This window comes from Aspergillus pseudodeflectus, assembly GCF_044049435.1.
Source record: "Aspergillus pseudodeflectus strain CBS 756.74 chromosome Unknown BJX68scaffold_25, whole genome shotgun sequence".
NCBI lineage: Eukaryota > Fungi > Ascomycota > Eurotiomycetes > Eurotiales > Aspergillaceae > Aspergillus > Aspergillus pseudodeflectus.
This window is the reverse complement of record NW_027263801.1, coordinates 20,058-43,944: the sequence shown is the minus strand read 5'-3', so window position 1 is coordinate 43,944 and position 23,887 is coordinate 20,058. Positions and strand designations below refer to the sequence as shown.

At 55.0% G+C, this 23,887-nt stretch overlaps 11 protein-coding genes across 11 annotated transcripts; 5 read left to right on the top strand and 6 right to left on the bottom strand.

Annotated features, from left to right (window-relative positions):
• Positions 1 to 56: 56 nt before the first annotated feature.
• On the bottom strand, positions 57 to 1,326 carry BJX68DRAFT_255706 (arsenic resistance protein; the record flags this gene model as incomplete). The annotated part of the gene is made up of 4 exons (XM_071043091.1): positions 57 to 713; positions 759 to 845; positions 894 to 1,036; positions 1,089 to 1,326. 4 exons carry the CDS (start codon positions 1,324 to 1,326, stop codon positions 57 to 59), a joined length of 1,125 nt encoding a protein of 374 aa, XP_070898294.1.
• A 1,738-nt stretch (positions 1,327 to 3,064) lies between these two features.
• Positions 3,065 to 5,890, top strand: BJX68DRAFT_267475 (beta-glucosidase; the record flags this gene model as incomplete). The annotated part of the gene is made up of 6 exons (XM_071045829.1): positions 3,065 to 3,124; positions 3,175 to 3,317; positions 3,364 to 3,408; positions 3,455 to 3,507; positions 3,558 to 4,749; positions 4,798 to 5,890. 6 exons carry the CDS (start codon positions 3,065 to 3,067, stop codon positions 5,888 to 5,890), a joined length of 2,586 nt encoding a protein of 861 aa, XP_070898293.1.
• Positions 5,891 to 6,594: 704 nt separating this feature from the next.
• On the top strand, positions 6,595 to 8,560 carry BJX68DRAFT_276236 (major facilitator superfamily domain-containing protein; the record flags this gene model as incomplete). Its single annotated transcript, XM_071048045.1, has 6 exons — positions 6,595 to 6,676; positions 6,730 to 6,989; positions 7,075 to 7,270; positions 7,375 to 7,430; positions 7,490 to 8,260; positions 8,327 to 8,560. 6 exons carry the CDS (start codon positions 6,595 to 6,597, stop codon positions 8,558 to 8,560), a joined length of 1,599 nt encoding a protein of 532 aa, XP_070898292.1.
• Positions 8,561 to 8,768: 208 nt separating this feature from the next.
• Positions 8,769 to 10,113, top strand: BJX68DRAFT_238297 (putative inositol phospholipid biosynthesis protein Scs3). The gene is made up of 2 exons (XM_071040328.1): positions 8,769 to 9,793; positions 9,858 to 10,113. The coding sequence occupies exons 1-2, from the start codon at positions 8,921 to 8,923 to the stop codon at positions 9,957 to 9,959; spliced, it is 975 nt and encodes a 324-aa protein (XP_070898291.1). The 5' UTR covers positions 8,769 to 8,920; the 3' UTR covers positions 9,960 to 10,113.
• Positions 10,114 to 10,140: 27 nt separating this feature from the next.
• Positions 10,141 to 11,349, bottom strand: BJX68DRAFT_267472 (uncharacterized protein; the record flags this gene model as incomplete). Its single annotated transcript, XM_071045828.1, has 2 exons — positions 10,141 to 10,442; positions 10,515 to 11,349. 2 exons carry the CDS (start codon positions 11,347 to 11,349, stop codon positions 10,141 to 10,143), a joined length of 1,137 nt encoding a protein of 378 aa, XP_070898290.1.
• Positions 11,350 to 11,797: 448 nt separating this feature from the next.
• BJX68DRAFT_255703 (putative erythromycin esterase) lies at positions 11,798 to 13,192 on the top strand (the record flags this gene model as incomplete). The annotated part of the gene is made up of 1 exon (XM_071043090.1): positions 11,798 to 13,192. The coding sequence occupies one exon, from the start codon at positions 11,798 to 11,800 to the stop codon at positions 13,190 to 13,192; it is 1,395 nt and encodes a 464-aa protein (XP_070898289.1).
• Positions 13,193 to 13,281: 89 nt separating this feature from the next.
• Positions 13,282 to 15,345, bottom strand: BJX68DRAFT_276235 (major facilitator superfamily domain-containing protein; the record flags this gene model as incomplete). The annotated part of the gene is made up of 8 exons (XM_071048044.1): positions 13,282 to 13,353; positions 13,428 to 13,618; positions 13,697 to 14,000; positions 14,049 to 14,212; positions 14,262 to 14,533; positions 14,577 to 14,850; positions 14,899 to 14,992; positions 15,046 to 15,345. The coding sequence occupies 8 exons, from the start codon at positions 15,343 to 15,345 to the stop codon at positions 13,282 to 13,284; spliced, it is 1,671 nt and encodes a 556-aa protein (XP_070898288.1).
• Positions 15,346 to 16,083: 738 nt separating this feature from the next.
• BJX68DRAFT_267469 (sugar porter family MFS transporter) lies at positions 16,084 to 17,910 on the bottom strand (the record flags this gene model as incomplete). The annotated part of the gene is made up of 6 exons (XM_071045827.1): positions 16,084 to 16,614; positions 16,660 to 16,889; positions 16,935 to 17,401; positions 17,445 to 17,603; positions 17,649 to 17,731; positions 17,776 to 17,910. The coding sequence occupies 6 exons, from the start codon at positions 17,908 to 17,910 to the stop codon at positions 16,084 to 16,086; spliced, it is 1,605 nt and encodes a 534-aa protein (XP_070898287.1).
• Positions 17,911 to 18,303: 393 nt separating this feature from the next.
• BJX68DRAFT_267468 (Zn(II)2Cys6 transcription factor) lies at positions 18,304 to 20,175 on the top strand (the record flags this gene model as incomplete). The annotated part of the gene is made up of 6 exons (XM_071045826.1): positions 18,304 to 18,314; positions 18,361 to 18,389; positions 18,441 to 18,970; positions 19,017 to 19,719; positions 19,764 to 19,867; positions 19,915 to 20,175. 6 exons carry the CDS (start codon positions 18,304 to 18,306, stop codon positions 20,173 to 20,175), a joined length of 1,638 nt encoding a protein of 545 aa, XP_070898286.1.
• A 41-nt stretch (positions 20,176 to 20,216) lies between these two features.
• Positions 20,217 to 21,870, bottom strand: BJX68DRAFT_267467 (cytochrome P450; the record flags this gene model as incomplete). Its single annotated transcript, XM_071045825.1, has 2 exons — positions 20,217 to 21,799; positions 21,858 to 21,870. The coding sequence occupies 2 exons, from the start codon at positions 21,868 to 21,870 to the stop codon at positions 20,217 to 20,219; spliced, it is 1,596 nt and encodes a 531-aa protein (XP_070898285.1).
• Positions 21,871 to 22,029: 159 nt separating this feature from the next.
• Positions 22,030 to 23,614, bottom strand: BJX68DRAFT_238291 (sodium:calcium antiporter). Its single transcript, XM_071040327.1, has 3 exons — positions 23,434 to 23,614; positions 22,170 to 23,373; positions 22,030 to 22,069 (listed from the first exon to the last, which is right to left on the bottom strand). Exons 1-2 carry the CDS (start codon positions 23,599 to 23,601, stop codon positions 22,429 to 22,431), a joined length of 1,113 nt encoding a protein of 370 aa, XP_070898284.1. The 5' UTR covers positions 23,602 to 23,614; the 3' UTR covers positions 22,030 to 22,069; positions 22,170 to 22,428.
• Positions 23,615 to 23,887: the final 273 nt, after the last annotated feature.

Below are 23,887 nucleotides of genomic sequence, written 5' to 3'. Positions count from 1 at the left end.
TGTGTGCAGCGGTATCCATCATACTTCTACCACAAGTTGAAGACCCAAACTCGTCATCACGCCGCCCATTTTTGTCTTTTCGCAAACCATTTCACGACATACACCAACCCCAGCAGCACCGGGACTTCAATAAGCGGACCAACCGTTGCAGCCAAAGCCTGGTCACTGTCCACCCCAAACGCCGCTATTGCCACTGCGATCGCAAGCTCAAAGTTGTTACTCGCAGCCGTGAAGCTCTGCGTGCAAGAGAGCTTATAGCCAAAGCCGAAGCGGCGTGTTACCGCGAGGGTCGCCAGGAAGATGACGGAAAAGTACACGATCAATGGCGCGGCAACCCGAACAACCGAAACGATCTGATGCACGACCTGTCTCCCTTGCGAGGCGAAGAGCACCAAGATTGTGAAGAGGAGTCCGATCAACGACCAGGGACTGATCCACTTGAGGAAATGTCGGTCGTACCACTCCTCGTTTATCAGGAATCGCAGGGAGAACCGTGTGACCATGGCCGCTCCCAAGGGGATGCCGAGAAAGACACCAACGCTTTTCGCCGCCAAGGAATATTCGATCGTCACTCCCTCGTCTGTGCCGCCGATGACGCCGATGAAGAAGATGGCTAGCGGTGCGAACAAGACCATCTGCAGGATCGAGTTTATGGCGACGAGAATGGCGCAGTAGTCTCCGTCGCCTCCTGCTAGTCCGGTCCAGACAAGTACCTGCTCAGGTTAGCTTGGGTTATCACTATGTCCGGAAATACATACCATTGCAATGCACCGAGCGATACCGACTAGGATCAAGCCTTCTCTGAGACCTCGTTCATCAGGCAGAAATGCCCATGCCAAGGCAAGCTATACCACGAGTTATTCTAAACCCAACGGACTTGGAACTGCGCATACCATGAAAAACGGTGCAATGATCCAATTGACGACGACGCTGAAAGCAACTTGGGTCCAGAGGCCCTTCTCGCGAAACGAGCGGTGCAGAGTTTCGTAGCGGACCTTGCAGAGGATTGGGTACATCATCACCAGCAAGCCGACAGCTACTTCAGTCAGACAGCGTGCGATATGCGCGTAGGAGCTAGCATGGCTTACCAATGGGCACCGAAACCTCGACGAATTTACCCTTCTCTAGCGCCTTGCTAGTGTTCGGCACAAAGTTTCCCAAAATGATTCCGATGGCCATTGCGAGAAAGATCCAGAGGGCCAGGAAACGGTCAAGGATCCCTAGTTGTTGGAATGCTGAAACAGGACCATTCTCATTGCTGTCCGGACATTGCACTGCACAGGCAGCCTCTGGATCTACTGTGTGTTTTTCGTGGCTCAATTCCATATCGATGCTTGATGAACGCAAAGAATGCGACGGATTGCTCAGCTGAATGAACAGGAGGATTTTGACGAGTAATGGCAACAAGCAAAACGCTTTCTACGCAGTTTTCTACTTCATCTGTACCAGAAACGATGGGATTAAAGTCTTGGTCAATTGAACCAATTACAGGGTACGAGTGACATCCTCACTTTGCCGCTCTTTCACCATTGAGATCCACGTGATCTGCTCTTGGCATTGGGACGTGGGTTTCTCTTCGCTTTGCTTGCAGCATTGCAGTAGAAGTCAGCTGGCTTGAGCTTTGAAATGTAATACTGGGCCGGTGTCGGAGAGTTATACTCGGGATCAATCCACGAAGGTCGGGCCCGAAGTCGCAGCTGTTCGGCTCCCGACACAGTCTGAAGACGGATCATGTCCGACTATCAGGGGAATGACATCACTTGAGCAGTTAACTAGGACTTCACTAGTTCAATGAATAAAGACCATCGGCTGACGGAAAGGTCCCTCGATTAGGAAGCTGCATAGTTAGCGGACGATGGTCTCGGTAAATCATCGGAGAATCTTTTTGAAGTGTGAGTGCGAGGAGGTGTCAAAGATGGAGCATTCTTCGCGGAGCCATTGGAGGGACGTGCCTCAGTAGATTAAGACGCGCTGTGGGGCTCTGCAGGTATTTAACCCGGGCCTCAAGGCGTCGTCGCGAAGGACCTGGAATCAGGAAATGTCAATTAGCCTCCTGGAATTATGACTCGCGAGTCGCGACCCTTGCCGTGGCGGATGTAAGGCGCACATACGTGACGATTCGGGGATATTGTGATGGTCGACCGTCGAGCAGCTAGACTTGGCTGATGTTATTCGCACTTCGCAGGGACAAAGGAAGAGACCTTGATGCGGGGAGAAGTGCTACAGTAACATCGTCATGATAGGATGAGCGGGAGAAGGTCAGGATCCAGACTGGAGAGCTCAGGCTAAAGACTGGAGTCCGGAGTTGCCCCGGACACTCACGGTGCAGAACCCACTCAACACAGGGTCAATGCGAAGGCAACTTGGTGGATTATCCAGGATCGAAGCCTCGAGAGACTATGCGAAGGATTCACTAATGCAACATGATGACTCTTTCACAAACAGGCAGAATTTACCGCAGTCTTTTTGAGTGTCTGCCCCTGGAGCCGGGCCTGGACGATCCGTGGGAGGCCCCAAGCTTCCCCAATAATGTTTGTGCGGGGCGGCCACGCCAAGACTCTGTAGTCACTCACCTTTCTGCTCCTTTGATGCTTGTCAACTCTCAACTCTCCTCATCATCCTTGGTTATATCAACAGCAATTGAAGAGCTGCTCGGCAAGGCGTAGAATCACGGAAGATTACGACCAACAAGCACCTTCCCTTCCCGACATCCCTCTGTGCAACGGCTCTCAGGGATAACCCCCTAGTGCGGAAGCGCGGCGGATGGTTGGACATTGCTGCTGCCGATCACCGACGCCGTCCCGAACCTCCACTGAACATTTCCCCAGCTGGTCGAGCCCAGAGTCAGCCAGCTGCACAGTAATACATCATCCTGCTCCACCGGCAATAGTGCTTGCCGTCGTCCAAAGGAAGCATGGTGCCATGGCCGGGAATCCAGGTTTATAATCTCCTCGCCTCCTTTGCTTCTTCGCTCTTTCCTTCCGTCCAGGTCCAACCCACTTCACCTCTCGCACAATATTCCCTGGGTAGTTCTGAGTCTGTTCAAGCTCAAACTTCCGACAATATGAAGCTTAGCTGGGTGGAGGCTGCTGTTCTCACGGCTGCTTCTGTAGCCAGTGCTCAGGTATTTCCGTCTGTGTCTCTCTGTACCCGTGCAGCTCTGACGGTGACCAGGATGACCTGGCTTCCTCGCCTCCGTACTACCCTTCTCCCTGGGCCACTGGACAGGGTGAGTGGGCTGAGGCTTACAACCGCGCTGTCCAGATCGTGTCGCAAATGACTCTGGATGAAAAGGTTAACCTCACAAGTGGGACAGGGTATGTTCTCTCTCCATTTGAGACTTGCTTGCGCTAAAAATTGCAGATGGTCGCTTGAGCGTTGCGTCGGTCAGACAGGGAGTGTCCCGAGGTAAGTCTATCCTTATCTCTGCTGTGAACCGTACTGACCTGGGCAGACTCGGGCTCGGATCGTTGTGTTTGCAAGACAGCCCGCTCGGTATTCGTTTCTGTATGTCCATATTTCCTCTAATTTCACCAAGCCACCACTAACTATTCTAGCCGACTACAACTCCGCCTTCCCTGCTGGCGTCAATGTCGCGGCAACATGGGATAGAGATCTCGCATATCTCCGTGGTCAGGCAATGGGCCAGGAGTTCAGCGACAAAGGTGTTGATGTGATACTCGGTCCGGCTGCTGGTCCGCTCGGTAGACACCCCGATGGCGGCCGTAACTGGGAAGGGTTCTCTCCCGACCCTGTGCTCTCCGGTGTGCTCTTTGCCGAATCCATCAAGGGTATTCAAGACGCTGGCGTCATTGCCACCGCCAAGCACTATCTTGTCAACGAACAAGAGCATTTCCGACAAGTGGCCGAGGCCATTGGCTATGGTTACAACATTACTGACACCCTGAGTGAGAACGTCGACGACAAGACCCTGCATGAATTGTACCTTTGGCCATTTGCCGATGCCGTGCGCGCTGGCGTAGGTGCCGTCATGTGCTCCTACCAACAGCTCAACAACAGCTACGCTTGCCAGAACAGCTACCTCTTGAACAAGATCCTCAAGTCCGAGCTCGGTTACCAGGGCTTTGTCATGAGTGACTGGGCTGCGACTCACAGCGGTGTTGGCGCGGCTCTTGCTGGAATGGACATGACCATGCCGGGAGACGTCGCCTTCAACAGTGGCACTTCCTACTTTGGTGCTAACCTCACGATTGGCGTTCTCAACGGTACCATCCCTCAGTGGCGCGTCGATGACATGGCTGTCCGTATTATGGCTGCCTACTACAAGGTTGGCCGTGACCGTCTCCAAACTCCTCCTAATTTCAGCTCCTGGACCAGGGATGAGTACGGGTTCGCCCACTTTGCCGTCTCCGAAGGAGAGTACGGTAGAGTCAATGAGTTTGTTGATGTTCAGCGCGACCATGCTTCTATCATCCGTCGCGTGGCCTCGAACAGCGTTGTCCTGCTGAAGAATGCAGGATCGCTTCCTCTCAGCGGCAAGGAGCGCAACGTGGCTATCTTGGGTGAGGATGCTGGCTCTAACCCCTATGGTGCAAACGGGTGCGACGACCGTGGATGTGCTCAGGGAACGCTTGCAATGGGCTGGGGTAGTGGAACGGCAAACTTTCCTTACCTGATCACTCCTGAACAGGCGATCCAGCAGGAAGTGATTAATGGACGTGGCAACGTATTTGCGGTGACTGATAACTGGGCCTTGGACAAGGTTGAGTCGACGGCTGCTCGAGCTACGTAAGTTTACTTGGCTGACTTTCTCTCTCCGGTTCTAACAGTCTCTAGGGTGTCTCTGGTTTTCGTCAACTCTGGCGCCGGAGAAGGATACATTAGCGTGGATGGCAACGAGGGTGATCGTAACAACATTACTTTGTGGAAGAACGGAGAGAACGTAATCAAGGCCGCCGCAAGCAACTGCAACAACACTATTGTTGTCATTCACTCCGTCGGCCCCGTTTTGGTTGACCAGTTCTATGACCACCCCAACGTCACCGCCATCCTCTGGGCCGGTCTGCCTGGCCAGGAATCTGGCAATTCTCTTACTGATGTGCTCTACGGCCGTGTCAACCCGAGCGGAAAGACTCCATTTACCTGGGGCAAGACCCGCGAGGCGTATGGCGCTCCTCTGCTCACCGAGGCCAACAACGGCAATGGGGCTCCCCAAACCGACCACACTGAAGGAGTTTTCATCGACTACCGCCACTTTGACAAGACCAACCAAACTCCGATCTACGAGTTTGGATACGGCCTGAGTTACACCACTTTTAAGTACTCGAACCTCTCCGTTGAGCGGCTGGACGCCCCTGACTATGTCCCCGCCTCGGGCCAGACGCGGGCTGCCCCCACATTCGGCAGCATTGGCGAGGCCGCATCTTACCTGTTCCCAGAGGGACTCAAGAGGATCACCGAGTTTATCTATCCTTGGATCAACTCGACGGATCTGGCAGCTTCGTCTGGTGACGCTCACTACGGCTGGGACCACTCTGAGTATATTCCTGAGGGTGCCCGCGATGGCACGCCGCAAGAAGTTCTTCCTGCTAGTGGAGGCCCTGGAGGAAACCCTGGCCTCTATGACGGTTTGTTCCGCGTGTCGGCCACCGTCAAGAACACGGGCTCTGTAGCGGGTAGCGAAGTTCCGCAGCTGTACGTCTCGCTGGGGGGCCCCAACGAGCCGAGAGTGGTACTCCGTGGATTCGACAAGCTTAACCTGCAAGCGGGAGAGGAGCAGGTGTTTACAACCACTCTGACCCGCCGCGACTTGTCCAACTGGGATGTGGCGGCGCAGGACTGGGTGATCACACCGCACCCCAAGCGGGTGCTTGTTGGAAGCTCCTCTCGGAAGCTTTCCTTGAAGGCTACGTTGCCGAAGGTCGAGTAAGCGATTAGATTGTATAGTTTGCGCACGGGCTCGATCCGCGATTAGAGTATTGATGAAGCAATGAATCAAAATGACTGGGAAATGTCCTCATTCCGAACACTTACCAAACTACTGTTGACCCCCACCCCCACAGCTTCTGGCCCTTGTGCAGAGGCGCGAAACTTGGATTGGTTGGTAATCAAAGCCTCGGTCTCAGATAGGGTGTGGTTATGATAAGGTACTTGTGTACTCATGATCAACTAACCAGAGTTTCGCCAGAGGACAGTCCAAGCCTATTCTGTCCACATCCCGAATCACACTCGGCTCTCATTACTACGAGCGGATTATCCGATTGAGGACCCGGACTATCCGAGCAGCTGTCGCGCTTGGATCTCTGGCCAAATCTGGCCGAGACTGTAAGCGAGACCGGTAATCATTATCTCAACTTTTGCCGCGCGACGCCCAGTCCTTTATACACCGGGCTGTGGACTCGCATCCGATGTGGAGCCGAACGCCACGAATACACCAGGATCCAGCTGTCATCCTGAGATCTTTCTGGGGTTAGTCTGGGGAAGACGGCATTGGGCAGACCAGAATTTACCTAGCCTGTGAATTGAAGGCGTGGAGATCTGGGGATGGCCCTCCAAGCTGCCTTATATTAGGGCACACCCCCCTCGAAAGATCCCATCACTCGGCCACCACTCGACGACTGAGCAGCCTCCACCATGTCCGGCTTTCGCCACGCCTTCTCCCTCTCCCGCCAGCAGGTCCAGGACGCCGTACCCCCAGGGACAGTTTCCCTATCCAGTAAGCCACCCACTCCCCCCCTATCCTTCCCCGCCTAACAACTCATCCCCCAGTCCACGCCCAACAAGTCGCCCACGGCAGCAACACCAAGCACGAAGGCGAACTCATCCTCGTCCCCCAACCCTCCTCCGACCCCGCCGATCCGCTAAACTGGGCAACATGGCGCAAGACCACCATCCTCGTCCTCATGTCGTTCTACGCGTTCATCGGCAATTTCACCTCGTCTTCCATCGCCAGTGCATTTCCGCTGTACGCAACGCCCCTCGCGTTTAATCCGCCCGTTTCCATGGGGGATTTGAGTCATCTTGTTGCTGTACGCGTACCCCTTCGAGATTCTTGAGATTCGGTTGTGGAGAAATAGGAAGTGCCTCTCTTGCTAATCGCGGTTGGTGACGCAGGTCAACGTCCTCATGATGGGCGCCGCAAACATCTGGTGGGTGCCGCTGGCGAATACATTCGGGCGCCGCCCCGTGAACCTGTTCAATATCTTGCTCTTGGTGTTTTCGTCCGTATGGGCGGGCAAGGCGACGAGCTTTGAGAGTCTGCTTGCGGCGCGCTTCTTTATGGGGGTTGGAGTTGGGCCCGCTGATACTAGTATGTTCTCGTCTTCTTTCTTTTTATTCAACTGGCTCGATTGTTGGTCCTGTTTTGTTCATAGGGTTGTGGTTTGGTTTGTTCTTGGCTGACGAGATGGATAGTTGCGCCGAATGTTATTGGGGAGATTTACTTTACGCATCAGCGGGGGAAGGCTATGGTATGCTTGCCTTTCTGCTGCAGATGTCAGGAGTTGAGTGTTGACTGTTTACCGTTTAGGGATTCTATACTGTACTTCTAGCCCTGGGCTCTCTCGCTGGAGGTATCTCAGGCGGCTACATTGCAGGCAATCACGGTCTGGCGTGGCTGCACTGGATCAACGTTATCCTCTCCGCGATCCTCTTCGTCGGCTGCGCACTCTTCGCCCCAGAGACACTCTACAAACGCGAGGAACCCACTCCTACAACCCTGGCTGCTGAAAAGGCACTCAAAGAGGGCGCAGAAACTTCCCAGATCGAGGAAATCATCACAACGCCGGAGCGCGAATACCCCGAATACACCTTCCTACGATCACTAAAGCCCTACACCTACCACGGCAACCTCGCAAAGAACTTTGTCGCCCCTTGGCTGACCCTCCGCCTGCCCGGCGTCTGGCTCGTCATGTTCTGGTACGCTGGCCTGGTCGGCGGAATCGTCACACTCAGCACCGTCGGCCCATCCATCGTCGCATACCCGCCGTACAGCTGGGGCTCCAACGCGGGCCTGATCATGGTCGGTGGTGTCATCGGCTCGATTCTAGGAGTTGCAGCGACAGCGCTCTTCGCTGACCGAGTCATTGTCACGAACAAGACGCTAAAGAAGGGTGAGTATGTTGAGCCCGAGGCGCGTCTCCCCGTTGCACTGCCTGGTCTGATTCTCGCGACGGCGGGACTCTGGACGTTTGGGTTCTGTGCGCAGAATGCGGGACCGAAGATGTGGATTGGCATGCAGTTTGGAATCGGCATGCTTTCGTTTGGACTCATGCAGGCGCCGTCTGTTGGATTTAACTACGTATGCCTCCCTCCCTTTCTCACCCACCCCCCGCTCCCCTTAAAGAGGCTCCTCTAACCCGCACAGGTCATCGACTCCTACCGCGAGCTCGCAGCAGATTGCTTCGTAGCCATCACGTGCATGCGCGCAATCATCAGCTTCGCCTGGAGTTTCTTTGCAGGCCACTGGGTGGAAACGGCGGGGCCCGCGGTGCCGTTTGGAGTCTTTGGTGGGCTCATGGGCGCGTTTACTCTGCTGTTTGTGCCGCAGTGGTTGTGGGGGAAGAGGACGCGGATTGCAACGGCGAGGTGGGTTGTTTAGGTACCAAACATGGAAGTGGCTCAGAACCAGAGCCAGAATATGCTTCGTTTGAACCGGGAAGTTGTGTAAATTTAGTGGTCGGAGTAGAGTGGTAAATAGTGGAAAGTAGAGTCATGGTGACAGGACAGGGACACCGAGCAGCCGAGGCCGACGTCATCGGATCTGCAGTAAATTCTCCGCCTCCGAAATGACTGACTTCTTCTGACGAGACCACCTCTTCTTTTCCTCTCTTTATCTCCTCTCGGCTTCGTGCTGCACACAACTCATCTACTCAATCTACTCTTTGATCGACATTCTTCTCATTATTGTATCTGAATAAAAATATCTACAACACCCACCCGAATTGACGCGGACCTCACAATGCCACCCCCTTCCATAGCAACGACACAACCACCATCACAACATGCTCCCTCACCCTCACGGCCACCGAAAATCTCCCGCTTCCACGCGCCAGCAGCAGCCCTCCTAATCTACCCAGCAACCCTCGCCCTGGGCTCCATCTTCTCCGTCCTCTCGCCCACCGCCCACGCTCCACCCCCCGGCTCCGCGGCCTCCCAAACAACGCCCGCCCCAAACTACTTTGCCCGCAAAAACAACATCTTCAACACCTATTTCGTGAAAGTCGGCTGGATCTGGATGACCCTCGCGTCCGCCGCCTTGATCCTCGCTTACGCTCCACACCTCGCGCGCGGTCGCCGCCAGGCACAGGCCGCGCTGCGCTACGCGCTCGCTACGGCGGTCTGGTACGCGACGACGCAGTGGTTCTTCGGACCGCCGGTCATCGATCGGAGTTTTGTGCTTACGGGAGGCAAATGCGAGGCTGTGCTGCGCGAGTTGAGTGGGAGTATAGAGGAGAAAGGGGTTTTGGGGTCTCTGGGGGAGGAAAAGTTGGGTGTTTACTTGACGGCTGCGGCGTGTAAGGCTGCCGGTGGGGCGTGGAGGGGTGGCCATGATGTCTCCGGCCATGTGTTTATGCTTGTGCTTGTTACGGCGGCGTTGGGGTTTGAGGTGCTGGGGTTGTTGGCGCAGGGGGAGGGTGAGACCGCGAGACGGGATGAGACGGTGGTGAATGGGGGCGTGGATGGTGATGAGAAGAAGGAGACTGAGGTAACACTGATCGCGGGATCGAGCGAGGCGAGGAAGTGGACATTGAGATTTGTCGGTGTGGTTATCGGACTGAGCTGGTGGATGCTCCTCATGACAGCCATTTGGTTCCATACATGGTTGGAAAAGGTACCGATCTTTCCTTTCCCATACCTTCCCCTTGATCTGTGGTCAGGCAGCTAACAATCGACAGGCCAACGGCCTGCTCATCTCCTTGGCGGCAGTCTACGCCATCTATATCCTCCCCCGACGGGTCATTCCCTGGAGAAACATTGTTGGCATTCCCGGCGTATAACCTATTATAGAGCGCATGTACACTATGTTAGAATACATTTTCCCTTTCGAATATCCCCATAATCTTTTCACCCTGGCAGCTTCCCGGTACGTCACTTTCACAGTCTAGGCTCCGGACCGAGATACCCCCGTTGAAATGCTATATCATATCAAAAGTCAGTTATACCCCTCCAAAGCATTCATCAAAACAGCCGGAGTGTAAACTCACCACCAGGGACCAACGCAGCCGCATACATAACCCTCGTAATTGCCTTCATCCCAGCCGGCGTATTATGATTCATCCTCTCATCCCCCAGCGAAATCTCCATGGTACTCGCCCAGTTCTCGAGGATGCGGTCCGCGTACGCGCGCAAGTCGACCGACCGCTCCTTCTCGGGGTCTTGCGACGACATGCACTTTATACCGAGGGCTGTTCCGAATTCTCGGAAGGCGAGGCGGTATTTCAGGTTTCGGGAGAGGTGTTGGGAGGTTTCGAGAAGGTCGTCTAATCACAGTCAAACCGAAACCACACATTAGCTTGCTTTGCACAAGGGGGATATCTGGAAGGGAAACATACAAACCCTCTCAAAGCAACTCTCGACAATCTCCTCGGCCCAATCCTCATTCGCAACCCACTGCATCGTCCAAAGCGTCATGCCGAGATCGAGCGGGTCGCTGGAGACGAAATGTCGTCCTTTCCGCTCCATCACGCGGCGGTAGTCGTCGATTTCCTCCTTGAGAACACCGGCACCCCTTTCCCCATCAAACCGCTCATTCGTCGCCTGCAGCAGGCGGAAAATGACAAACCCGTCAACGGCATCTAAATTCCCCTCGGACCCCACAAGGACCTCGTCAAGGCTGCTGTTCATCTTCCACACCATCCGCGGCTTCTTCCCTCCTTCCAACCCACGACTCGCAAAAAAAGGCCCGTGAATCGCCCTCGCAAGCGCAATCGCCGAGTCATTATACGTCCTATCCCCAGAGGCAAGACTCATCCGGTTCAGCGCAAACATCCACAGTGTTAGGTAATGGTGGTACTGTCCATCCCCGTCGGGCCCGTCGGCGTCCATCTTGCCAATTCGAAGGCCGCCGCCCAGCGGATTATTGTCGCTTGCACCGGGCAGGCGGGATGACCCGTCCCGTGTTCGGCCGAGGGTTTCGTGGACGGTGGCTATGAGGCGGGCGGCGAGGGTTAGGTAGAGATTCGCCGCGGCGGATTCCGGGGAGCGCGATGTCTCGCGGTGCAGCGTCAACAGATTCACGACACCGAATGCGTCGGTCCACAGGTACCGACCCTTGTGGCCGTCGGAGCGGGCTGGTGGCGTCCAGGTGTCTGGGGAGCGGATCAAAGACGGCTCGAGGGGGCCGTAGAGGGTTGCGAGGGCGGATTTGAAGAGGGGGAGTTGGGACATTGCGGATGTTCTGCTTGTTCTTTTCCCTGCTCTTGATCTCTTGGATATGGATGTGGATATAGATTTGGTTGAATTTATTGCTCGGAACGCGAAGGTGAGGGGGTGTGTGCGGAATCGCATTTGCATTCGTGTCTACATTGTGATACGATACAGACTACGGGCTCAGAGGGCAGGATAGGATGGTGAGGTGAGGCGAGGCGATGTCAGCTGGTCAAGGTTGCTGATATGGATAGTGGTTGGTGGTTCTGGTGGTGATGAAGTCATAATGACCCCCGCATGAATTCATCGAGCCACCCCAACTATACCCCGACCCGAACCCCATATTTGACGTTTTCATGCCAAACCGCGCGCCCGCAAGCACCCCAGAACAACCTCTACAGCCTCAAAAGATGACATGAAAGCCCTGCGCAATATCAACCCCTTCAAAGCCAAATCCTCATCAACAAAAATGTCCTCAAAATCCAACGCTGAACTCTCCTCCCTCCTCCGCAGCTCCCTAACCCCCCTCCCCTCAATCACCACCCCCTCCTTCGCCAGCCACTTCGACACCTTCGCCTCCAACCGCCTCGTCCTCCTCGGCGACGGCTCCCACGGCACATCCGAGTTCTACACCGCGCGCGCAGAGATCACAAAACAGCTTGTCGAGAAGCATGGGTATACCATGGTTGCCCTCGAGGCCGATTGGCCGGACGCGGAGGCGCTGGATCGGTACGTCCGACTACGACCTGGACGCAAAGCGAAGATTGGCGGGGCGGATGAGTCGAAAGAAAGTGGGAAAGGAGGGGAAGATGAGGTCTTCGAAGCCTTCAAACGCTTCCCGACCTGGATGTGGCGCAACGCCGAGATGCAAGAGTTGGTCGAGTGGCTGCGCACCCACAACGCCGCCCTCCCGCCCAAAGACCGCGTCGGCATCTACGGAATGGACCTATATTCCCTCGGCACAAGCATGAAAGCCATCATCAGCTACCTCGACTCCGTCGATCCGGCCATGGCCACCGCCGCGCGGAAACGCTACGGATGCCTCGAGCCCTGGGCCGAGGAACCGCAGGAATACGGCCTCGAAGTCGTCCAGGGCATGGAGAGCTGCGAGGGGAAGGTCGTGGCCATGCTCACCGACCTCCTCTCCAAGCGACTCGAGTACGCCGCGCACCCGGGCGACGGCGAGGAATTCCACTCCACCGAGCAAAACGCCTACGTCGTCCGCGACGCCGAGCGCTACTACAAAGCCATGTACTACTCCTCGGCGGGATCCTGGACGCTCCGCGACAGCCACATGGTCGATACGCTGCGCCGGCTGCTGAGATACAAGCCCGAGGGCAGCAAGGCCGTCGTGTGGGCGCACAACTCGCACTGCGGGGACGCGCGACATACGGCCATGGGTCGGCGGCGCAAGGAAGTCAACATCGGGCAGCTCTGCCGCGAGACATTTGGGAAGGAGAATGTCGCGCTGATTGGGTGCGGGACGCATACTGGGACTGTGGCTGCGGCGTCGAATTGGGGGGATGATATGCAGGTGATGAAGGTGAAGCCGTCGATGCGGGAGAGTTGGGAGCGCGTGGCGCATGAGACGGGGGTGGAGAGTTTCCTGCTGGATTTGAGGGAGGGTGTCATGAGTCGCGAGGTGAGGGAGACGCTGGCCGAGGAGAAGAGTCGGTTGGAGAGGTTCATTGGCGTTATATATCGGCCGGACACGGAGCGCGTGTCGCATTATTCGGCGGCGGATCTGGTCAATCAGTTTGATGCTTTTGTGTGGTTTGATGAGACGCAGGCTGTGAAGCCTCTCGAGGTCAGGCAGCCGCATACGCCTTTGGGCGTGGGCGAGACGTATCCGTTTGGTCTGTAATGAGCTTAAAAGTGACTTTAATGTAATGAATCTCGTGTCATGTCATGTCATATCACATCTCATCTATCTCATGGCCATATCTCATCTAATCAATGCGCAAACCGGAAATCCAGCCTCTTGCTCCCTGTATCAGGGCTATTCTTGATATAATCCTCTCGTTGCTGCAGAGGTCAGTCACCCAGTCCCAAATTAGAGTACCTAGCTAGTGGACCCTAGGATAGTACAGCAAACATACCTCATCCGTCATCCCCGCCCAGACCCTATCCCGATACTGGTTCCGCTTGACATAGTACACTTTCGTCCCCAGGAACAGCGCAATACCGAGCAGATTCAGACCCAGCAGCACCGAGTAGCCGCGCGTATACCGTGGCGCATCATCCGCACGAAAGACGTTGTTGCCGATGACGTTGCCCATTTGGACGCTCACTGCGCTCGGTCAGTATACGACACAAACACGTCCATCAAAGGAGGAAAGAGAGGCGTTAAGGAGGGAGGGGGAAATACTATTATAAACCGCCGCCGAAACCGTGCGTGTCCCAACATTATTCGAGTTCTTCGACGTCCACCCGACCAAGATTGCATGGGCGTACGGGTACGACAGCAGCACCGTCATGATGCTATATGTGCCCCACGCATCGACCATAGCCCCGGACCAGAAGCGCAGCGTGAGGATACAGGGGAGCACCCAGAGCGGTTGTATCATTGAGACGAGAGAGCGCTCGTTCAGGCGCTCGCTTAGGTGTGTGAGTCCGTTGAGCATGAGGATATGGGTTATGTTGTAGGGGATTATGAGGAGGTTTGTGACGAACTGGGGTAGGCTGTTAGATTTGTTTGAGAGAAATGGGAGTAGAGGTACCGTGTCAAAGCCCACGCCTTTCAGCGTTAGGGTTATGTATGTTCTGATGGGGACCATGGGCGTGTAGACCAAGAGGCCGAGGAGGTAGATTGGCCAAAGGTCGTGGTCGCTCAGTGCGCTCCAGAGTCGGGAGAGGGTGATCGCTTGGCGATTGTGCATGTCGCCTACAAATTAGAATCTGACCGTACAAGATGGCAAGTATAGGATGGGTACCTTTCGATGGATCATCGCGAAGAACACGATTAACGACGATTCCCACCTCGCGATCTGAGAACCAGCCCTTTGGACGGAACCAGGTCTTTGTCTCCACGGCAGAAGCAGGCATTTTGAAGAACGAGGCCAGGCCGATGAGTAGCGTGAGAGAACCCTCGATGAGAAAGAGCCATCGCCATCCGCCCCAGCCGAGGACGCCGCGCATGTGCAGGACGCCGAATGCGAGGAACGAGCCGAATATCTCTGTCACGGAGAGGGTTGTCCAGAAGAGACTATACCATTAGCTTGACTCATGTAGCTTTCCTGGAAAAGTACCTTAGCCGAGTAGGCAGCTCGCGACTCGTGTAAAAGTACGAAAGCCATAGCACAATATCAGGGATAAATCCACCCTCGAGGATGCCAAGAAGGGATCTGGTCAAGAAGAACGAGCGTCGCCCCTGCAAAGCAGACTGGCTGGTTGCCACAATTGACCAAAGGGATATCTGGATGGGGATCCAGCGGTCAGGCCCGACTGCCTTAGAGACGAGCTGCGAGGGCAGCTCTGACATGAGGAACGAGATGTAGAAGATGATGTTGCCGGTGTTGTAATCTATATAAGATTAGCATCACGTCTTTCCATGAAGAGTAGGGGGGAAACCATTCGTAGACAGGCCCAGGTCGTCCAGCATGTTATCAGAAACCGCCTGGATGAGGTTTCCCCGGTCGACCTGGAGGCCAAAGAACATGACACACTGCCAACCAGTCAGTCCTAGAATCGCGCATTTGAAGGAAGTATCAGACGCACCGCCCATAAACAAACATGCCAATCGATCTTGCGAACAATAGCCTTCTCCTCTTCCCGCGTCCACGTCAACTTCGGATCAAACGCATGTCGACACTCATACTCGGCATCCTCATAGATCTGCGCATACCGCTCGGCGACCTCAGGATCAAGAAACGGATTCTGCTGGCTAGGGACATCATCATCCAGCTCAAGCACCGAGAGCGAAGTATCTTTGCTGGCTCGACTGTAGGACAGATCTGTGTAGGAGGAAGACTCTCGGCCGTCCAGCAGCCGCTGCCTGACTTCTTTATCCGCGTCCATGTTTGTCTCTGGCTCCAACTCTAGCTGGAAGTCGGAGTCCAAGTCTGACTCTTGCCCCGCTAAAACAAACGAGTCCAGCTCGATCGACATGCTGGGCGTGCTCAGACTTAAATGATCTGATCACGTAGTGTTGGAGGAGCGGGTGAGACGCACGCCATGGCGCGCCGGAGTCGCGTGTCGTGGGGAGACAGGCACCAGGCGTCCAAATTTCAAGATATTATAAATACAGAGTATGCTTGCTCACTTTCGAGTGAGTGTAGTATGCGTCTGTGCGTCTTGTGATGCAGGTTGTTGCAACTTTGAGGAAAGGATAGGCTCTTGTGACGCGCTCGCAATCCTCAGCATCAATTGTTTATAGCGGCTAAATCGCCTGGAGTGGTACAAATGCAAAAAGCAATGCGAAACACACGATTACACCACATGATGGGCGAATCTCGCGATGGGGGGTGGTTCCTTGCGTTGGTGATGGCGTCATTTCGAGGGGTTGTTACAAGATGATGTGCTACAGCTGACACGAGAAAGGGACATTATCGAGGAGAGAAAATCAAGAGCGTTGAAGGAGAGTATAAAGATCTCCAACGAGAAGGCAGGTGGCCTGCCCTTGCTATGGAAGGGGCGTCTTTCTAGTAGAAAAGGAAGGCACGACCAAACCCAACCCCTGATTGCCATCAAGAGGAAGCCACGGGGTGATCTTGAGAAGACATGTACTTCTCGTGCCGTCCCCAAGGCTGGCAATCTCTAGCTGGATGCCTTAGTCTCGTCGTGAATAGCAAAAGGTGATGATTTACCGCTGCTGGCACTGTCATCCACGCCGCTTGACACCGCAGCCACAGTCTCTGGATCCGATGCCCCAATCCGTCCCCTGAACCCAGGAAGCAGTCGACCACGCCGATCAACAACAATGTACCGATCATTATCACCCATGTACAGCGCATCAATCTCCTCCAGGCTCCGGCCCTGGGTCTCAGGATAAAACAGCCAGACAAGGCACGCAAAGAGGACGTTCAGAACAAAGAAGATCATGTACGTCTTCCAGCGGATGTTTTCAATAGCAATCGGCGAGATCTGTACAATGAGGTAATTGAAGATCCAATCGCTCGCTGCCGCAAGCGCTGCGGAATGGGTTCGATGCCGCAGAGGCATGATTTCCGGCGCATACATCCAGGGCACGGGCAGCCATCCAATGGCAAAGATGGCTTCGTATAGAAAGAAGAAGGTGAGTGATGCTTTGGCTCGAGCAGGAGTGATGTCCTTTTGCAGGATACCGGCCTGAGATTGTTAGTATATCTTTAGTGACCTCTCTGGGGAACGTACGCAGAGAAAGCAGATGGCACATGCTAATGCACCATAGACGAGGGGTGGTCGACGTCCGGTCTTGTCGAGGCAGTAGATGCCCACAAACGAAAAGACCCAGTATGTGAGTCCGAGGCCTGCGCCGACGTGCAGAGACGGCCCGTACTCCATGCCAATGTCGGTCGTCAAGGTATGCGGAGCATAGTACACCAGCAGATTGATCCCGCTGAGCTGCTGCATGGCTTGCAGGCCTGCGCTTGTTAGCTAGTGGCCATAAATGGACCTCGTTGACGTACCGATGGCGAGCAAGAAGCGATGGCGGATCTTGAGGGGGCCATCTTTAAGACATTCTGAGAACTTCCACTCCCCATCCGCCTGCTCCAGAGCAATGGCGTCATCGATCTCCTTCTTGATGACCGCCACCTCTGGGCTCTCCACCGAGAGGCCCTTTCCAGTTATCTGCGAGAGTACATGACTGGCCTCGGCATGGCGACCGCGTGCACTCAGCCAGCGCGGAGATTCTGGCAGCACAAGGGTCCAGGCCACCTGGAGGATAATGATGACAATCTGGAATGCAATGACCAACCGCCATTGCACCTGTCCGCTGGCATACGACATGCCGATATTGAAGTAATAGGCAAGCACGATGCCAAACGCAATCAGGTTACCTTCAATGGCAATATGCCGGCCACGGTTCTTGGCTGGCACGAGCTCAGACACCCAAAGAGGCGTTGTTGCCGTATTGAAGCCATTTCCCCATCCGCTGCAGGGGTCAGCATTGCAGATAACAAACTGAGGGTACGTACCTTACGATGCGGCCCACGATGAGCTGCGGGACACCGAATGAAGCGGCTTGCAGGATTGCCCCGATGAACTGCAGTAGAGCTCCAATGTAGATGCAGTTTTTGCGTCCGAGAGAGCTGCCAAAGAAGAAGACGGTGATCGCACCGCAGAAGCAGCCGATACTGCTTTGTGAGCGCTACTCTGGTTCATCAAGGCTAGAGACTTACTCGAAGATGGCACTGATTGTGCCCAACAGGCTGGAGGATGGGTAATCAAACTGCTCGAGGAAGCTGTCTCTGGCGATCAAACCCTGGCATTGTCAGTCGATATCGAGACACTGGATGAGGGACAAACACTGAGAAAGCCCTGATCGTAGCCAAAGAGTAAGAAGCCAAATGCGCCGGCTAGAGAGACATTGTTTCGGAGAGCTCGTCCCTGAGCGCCAAAGAGATACTTTGGGAACTTGTGGTCGTTCTGAATGGATGCCATTGTGAGATACACTAGAACCGTGTCAACAATCCGTCTTGAAGGCCTTGATCGCAGGTTTTATACTGTGCATCGTGATCTATGGATGTACAGGAAATGGGCCGTGCGCCTGAAACTCTAAACGACCCTCGCAGCAAACTCCGACGTGGATCAAGACTAAAGACCCGCTTAGGCTCTTGGAGGACTTGTCCGGATAGGATCTGGGGTAGCTGTATGGGGCCCAAGAGCTGGGGCATTGTGGGGATGTGCGGGGGACCGACTCGATCGACTCGGGGCTTTGGCCCCGTTTTGGGCAATTTTCCACGACCTCCAACTACTCCAACTGCTGCTGAAAAACACCCCCCTCCGCATCACTCGTCATTGCCGCTACTACCGTGTTCCGCAAAGATTATCGACATGAAATCCTGGTATGTGGTGCCTGTCGTACTAGACGTCATGTCTAACAACCTGCAGCATCCCCTGCAGCAAGAGGCACCTCAAGTGTGCGTATTCCCGGGAAACCCCCGCCTGTAGCGGCTGACAGCTCGTCGCAGGCGATAGACGTCATCCCACTTGCTTGAGATGCGAGAAATCGAGATCGAAAACTGCGTGCACCTACTTTGGCGCGAGATTCCGACCAAGCCGACTGTCGATAGCGGCAGCCAGTGAAAGAACAGCGTCAGAGATTACAGACAGCTCTCCGGGGCCCCAGAGCGAACCCGAACCCCGGGCTGAGACTTGCTCATCTCCACATGGAGGCTCGCAACGAGAATCGGCGGCATCGCAGGATCCATCAATACCCCGGGAAAACGGCGACCTGCCCCAGTCTGCATCGCCGTTGACCGCGTCTCACAATGATCAGATCCCGAGCCTGCCCAGTGCTACGCCACCTGACAGTCGACCTCTGCTCAATCTCGCTGGACATGACTCGCATGGGCCCCTGCTGATTGAGTATTCTCCGAGCGACTTTCTCTCATTGGCATATACCGAAGAGCACGGGCCACGCTTGGAGTCGCAGAAGCTCCACGTCAGTCAAGGCGAAGCCGACTTCTTCCAGTGTTATCTCGAGCACGCTGGAGTCTGGGTGAGCTTGCCCGTGACGCTGTCCCTTCTAGACTAAACAAACGTAGCTTGACGTCGTCTCTCCGGCCCGCTTATTTTCGCAAACAGTGCCCCAACTGGCCTTGCACAACCCTGTTCTCTATTACTCGTGCCTCGCCTACGCCGCCCATGTCCAATATCTCTGGGGCCGCGCCGACCGAGCAAAAGCCGACTATTACCACAACGAGGCAATCGGCTTGTTGATACCACTTTTAGACGCAAAGACCCAGCCACAGGCATCAACAGAGGATCTCTTAGCGACCATTGTAATTCTCCGAATGTCGGAGCAATTTTCCGAGCCTGGCGAAGACGCCCAATGTCATCTCTACGGCGCGTTCTCCCTGCTAACTAGTTCTCGGGCGAAATGGCCACCTGATCGAGTCGATCTCAAGGGCACCGCGTTCTGGACGTTTGTCCGCCAGAGCCTGAGGATATGCTTTCTGTTCGAACAGGGGTGCCCGTTTGACTTGGGGATTGTCGACTGTAGCAACCTGTTCGCCCCGGCCAAGGATGAAGTGTGGACGAATAGAATGACGTACCTGCTTGCGAGGACCTGTAACCTGTGCTGGAGCTCGGGGTACGATGCAGACTCTCGCGTCGCTCAATTAGAGGCCCTGGAGGTCGATATCAATTCCTGGCGAGAGGCACTGCCCGATGCTTTCAAGGCCTGGTATTATCGCCAGACGCGGAGCGAGACATTCCCAACAATCCGGTATCTGAGTAGATGGCATGGTAAGTTCCTCTTGCTCTGCTATGTACTTGAGCTAAACTTTTAGTCGTCGCCTGGCAACAATACTATACGGCAAAGACCATGCTCGCAATCTACCAGCACAAAACGCAGTTAGTAGACTCATATCGAGATATAAGCATCCACCTGAATGTATGTCTGTCTGATTGTGATTGATGGTAATAAAGCTAACTGAGTAGTCTACTATACTTACCCCTGCTAGACTGACCTGCGGCGTTGTCCTGTCAGATACGGATGTCGGCTCGTGCATCAACGGAGCACACCTGGCCTACTGGTGTGGCCAGTTCTTCACGGGCCGCGAGGAGCAGATTAAGCTGCTAGAATGGCTGGAAGGATTCATGCAAAAGACAAAATGGCCTAATAAGACGTGTATTATGCGGCTGCAGAAACTATGGGGAATTTCAGACGGGCAGAGCACAACCTCGCCGCCTGTAGTATAGAAGGAATGAGTGAACGAATCAATAACATTGAAGACTATCATCTAAACATGGGCTTTCCTCGGCCTCGCCTTGACAAACAACTCCTTTGGCCCGCGGTTGAATCTCTCAATTGTCTCCATGACACTGCCTGGCTCCGCGAGCTCCCACTCAAAGTTCAACACCAGCGCAGCAACAACGATAGACACCTCCATATACGCCAGGTTCCTCCCAATACAGGCTCGTGGTCCCAAGCTAAATGGGATACAAAAGTTCTTCAGATTCTGCGCCTCTTTCCGGTCCGCATCCGAGTCCCCATCGGTAGCCAGCCACCTCTCAGGAATGAATTCCTCTGGGGTTCGGAACAGGCTCTCGTCACGATGTATCGCATCGATGGGAGCCGAGACTGTCACTCCCGCGGGGATAAAGTGTCCGGCAATATTCGCTCCTTCCCCCGTTGTACGCCGCGGAAGACCCCGAGCAACTGGGGGCCGGCACCGCCAGTTCTCTTCCAGCACCGCACGGAGGTACGGAATCTCCTTGAGGATGGCACTCGGAAGAACAACGAATGGATTCCCTCTGTATTCCTCCGGAACCGCAGCAGCAAGTGTATGGTAGAGCTTCGCCTGCTTCTCAGGGTTCTTTGCAAGGTGATAGATCGCACCCGTCAGCGTCGCCTGCGTCGTGTCATTCCCCGCATCCAGCATCGTTGCGCACTCGGCAACAACTTCATCGACAGGCATACCCTCAGGCCGCTTCTCGCTCGGCTCAATAGGGAAGAACGAGAAGAGATCCGGCTCTGCGGGACGATTCTTCAGCCGTGCCTGGACCATCGCGCGCGCCATCCCCGCAAAATCCGCACCTGCTTTGGTCCCGCGCATGAAGAAGAGCGCCCTTCGTCCGGCTTTGTAGAGTGGCAAAGGGAGTTGCGCGAGGACGGTGTTGAAGTGGCTTGCGGAGTGGAAGCTCTCCATTGCGTGAACTGTCGTCACATTCCCGTGCTCGTTGACGGACTGGCAGAGGTCGTTGCCGGTCGAGAGGAAGTTGTATCCGTTGGTGAAGAGCATCGCGGAGATTGCGTCGTACCCGAACATATTCAGCCACGGCCGGATGTCGAATGCGCCGTCTTGCACGCGAACGGGATACTCATCCCCCGGATTTCCATCGCGAGACCGGACATTCACACCCCTCGTCTTCCCCTCAACAACAGCACACAACCCCTCGACACACTTGACAACCCGCGGCTCCAGCCTAACAACCTCCCGCGCCGAAAACACATGCGCGAGCGCCCGTCTCTTGCCCGCATGCACACTCTTCTCCGTCGCCTGCGCGACACTCGGATTCCCATCCGCAATGTGACTGTAGAAGTCATCTTTTCTTAGACTCGCCCCGTGCCCGTAGATGTCCCTGTACGCGGCTGGGTCCGTGAAGGAGATGTGGTTGGGTGCGATGCGGACGATGGGGCCGAGGGATTTGTGGGCGGCGTAGATGGCGGCTGTTTGGGTGGCGCTCCAGGAGTGGTACATGGACCAGAGGGGCGTGAGGCCTGCGATAGAGGGGGAGGGGAAGCGGCGGAGGGATTTGGGGTCGTGGATGTAGCGGGTTAGGGTGTAGATGAGGAGGAGGAGGAGTGAGAGGGGGAGTAGGGCTGGCTAGGATGTTAGTTTGGCATCCATCTCTTGGATTTGAGGATGGGATGGACGTACCGAGTACAAGCATGTTGATGTATTGAATAGTCCTGCCTTGACCTTGATATTGGCTGAAGAACTTGTTACGATGTCTCTGTCGCAGCTTCTCTCCTCGTAGCAACCGGCCCTTTATGAGTCCAAGACACCCAATGTCCCGCGTGACCATTCGAGATGCAGTGATGGAGGGTAGATGGTATCCATGCAAGTTAGGTATACTGCCAAGTTCGGGTCTGGAGAGTCGGGAAATTAATCAATCACACAACGCCAAATCCCGAGTTTCCCAACAGGGGATTAATTTCCGACCCCCGGGGCCCGGGGCCTTGCACCCACCAAGAAAAAGGCAGCCACCGTCTGCGAGAACCTATCGATTGTACATAGAGACAAGGTCGAACTGCTTGTCACGTTGCTTGTTAGCACCCGTGGTTTCTACTTCGGCCATTAGTACGACGCCTGTTTATTGCAGCAAAGATCGCGAGGAGGAGCGCGGAGCGCCTCCGCAGGTGTCCCGAATGCATGGCCGCCTCTTTCATGCACGAGGTAAATATCCTGGCTACGAGGCTTCTTCCAACATGCCAGATATCGCTTTAACTCATCTTCTAAACACGGTCAACTCCAGGCCCAGAAACACGCCATACAAACCAAGAAGCACAACCCCGGCGCCCCGCCCCAGCCCCAAAAAGACCACCGCGGCAAAGCACCCCGCCGCCAGCCAGACGGTAACCAAATCAAAAAGCACAAGCCCATCGTTCGCCTGGTCCACCGGAATCCCCGCCACCGCCACAACGCCCACACACAGCGTCAGCAGAAAGATGTTGCTGCCGGCGGTCGTTGCGACGACGATCCCGCCGTGGCCGCGGGCGCCGGCGAGGACGGCGAGGAGTTTCTCGGGTAGGGTCGTGGCGAATGCGACAACGGTCAGGCCGAAGACGGTGCCGGAGAGGTGGAGCGTGTCGGCGAGGGTGCCCGCGCTGTGGGCGAGGATGTAGCCTGATAAAGAGAGCGCGAGCAGGCCGTAGATGAGCTGGGTGATGTGGTGGTGGAGGGGCCGTGGGAGGCGCTGGGCCGCGTTGGTTTCAGGGGGAGGTACTGGTTCGAGGGATGGATTTGCATTGTCCAGGAGCGGGGACCGTTCGGAAGCTTGCGTCCAGCTATTCTGTCCACGGGGTGGGTTGGCTATTTCAGCGTCGCTGTTGCTGTCGCTGTCGCTGTCACTGTCGGATAGGGCAGGCGGCTCAGTGACGCCTTTGTAAATCGCATATCCAATAGATGCAACATAGAGAACGAAGACGGCGATGAGGATCGCACCGCTGATGCGATTCAGCTGGTGGAACAAAGCCAACGCGACAAAAAGGGTCGTGATGAAGAGCAAAAGCGCCGAATACATTTTGGCACTCCGATCGCATTCCATCCCACCAGGTCGACAAAGGAGACCGAGCGAAAAGGCACCGAGGATGTTGGAAATGGTCGATCCCAGGACGTTGCCCAGGGCCAGGGGGCTGCGATGCTGTGCGAGGGCCGCGACGACGACGGCGAGCTGTGGACATGATGTAAGTGGAAGCTGGGATTACGAAGAGAGACAAGACTAGTTAATCACCTCTTCATATTCGGCTCCAGCGGTCAAGAGAGCAATCAAAGTCGGCGAAATGCCCAACCGCCGGCCCACGATGACGGTGTGGTCAATGAACTTGTCGGCGCCATAGTCGAGGACAAAAACACCCGCAATCAACGTTGCGATGTTGAAACAGAGCGCATCCCAGTCCATGATGTGATGTGCTGAGGCTGAGTTTGCAGAACAAGTGGCTTGCCATGAAGAAATTGCCCAGGGGTTTTGACTGCTGACGTAACACGCTTAACCTTAAGTATAAATACATCGTAGATTAATTAGAATAATTAGAATAATCTTCATTTCAATTACCTTATTGTTCAAGTAATAACAACCTCATATAACCATGTCCATTTATCACTCCATGCACAACAACATCCCCCTTATAGACTCACCTTCCAAACACACAACAACTCTCCCCCACTTCTCCCTCACTGCAAAGAAT

Excerpts from the sequence above, each read along its gene's own strand:
- BJX68DRAFT_238291 (XM_071040327.1), bottom strand. The coding sequence starts at position 23,601 with ATGGACTGGGATGCGCTCTGTTTCAACATCGCAACGTTGATTGCGGGT. Across the intron at positions 23,374-23,433 it reads CTGGAGCCGAATATGAAGAG|CTCGCCGTCGTCGTCGCGGC; the intron begins GTGATTAACTAG and ends TCATGTCCACAG.
- BJX68DRAFT_238297 (XM_071040328.1), top strand. The coding sequence starts at position 8,921 with ATGCCACCCCCTTCCATAGCAACGACACAACCACCATCACAACATGCT. Across the intron at positions 9,794-9,857 it reads TCCATACATGGTTGGAAAAG|GCCAACGGCCTGCTCATCTC; the intron begins GTACCGATCTTT and ends AACAATCGACAG.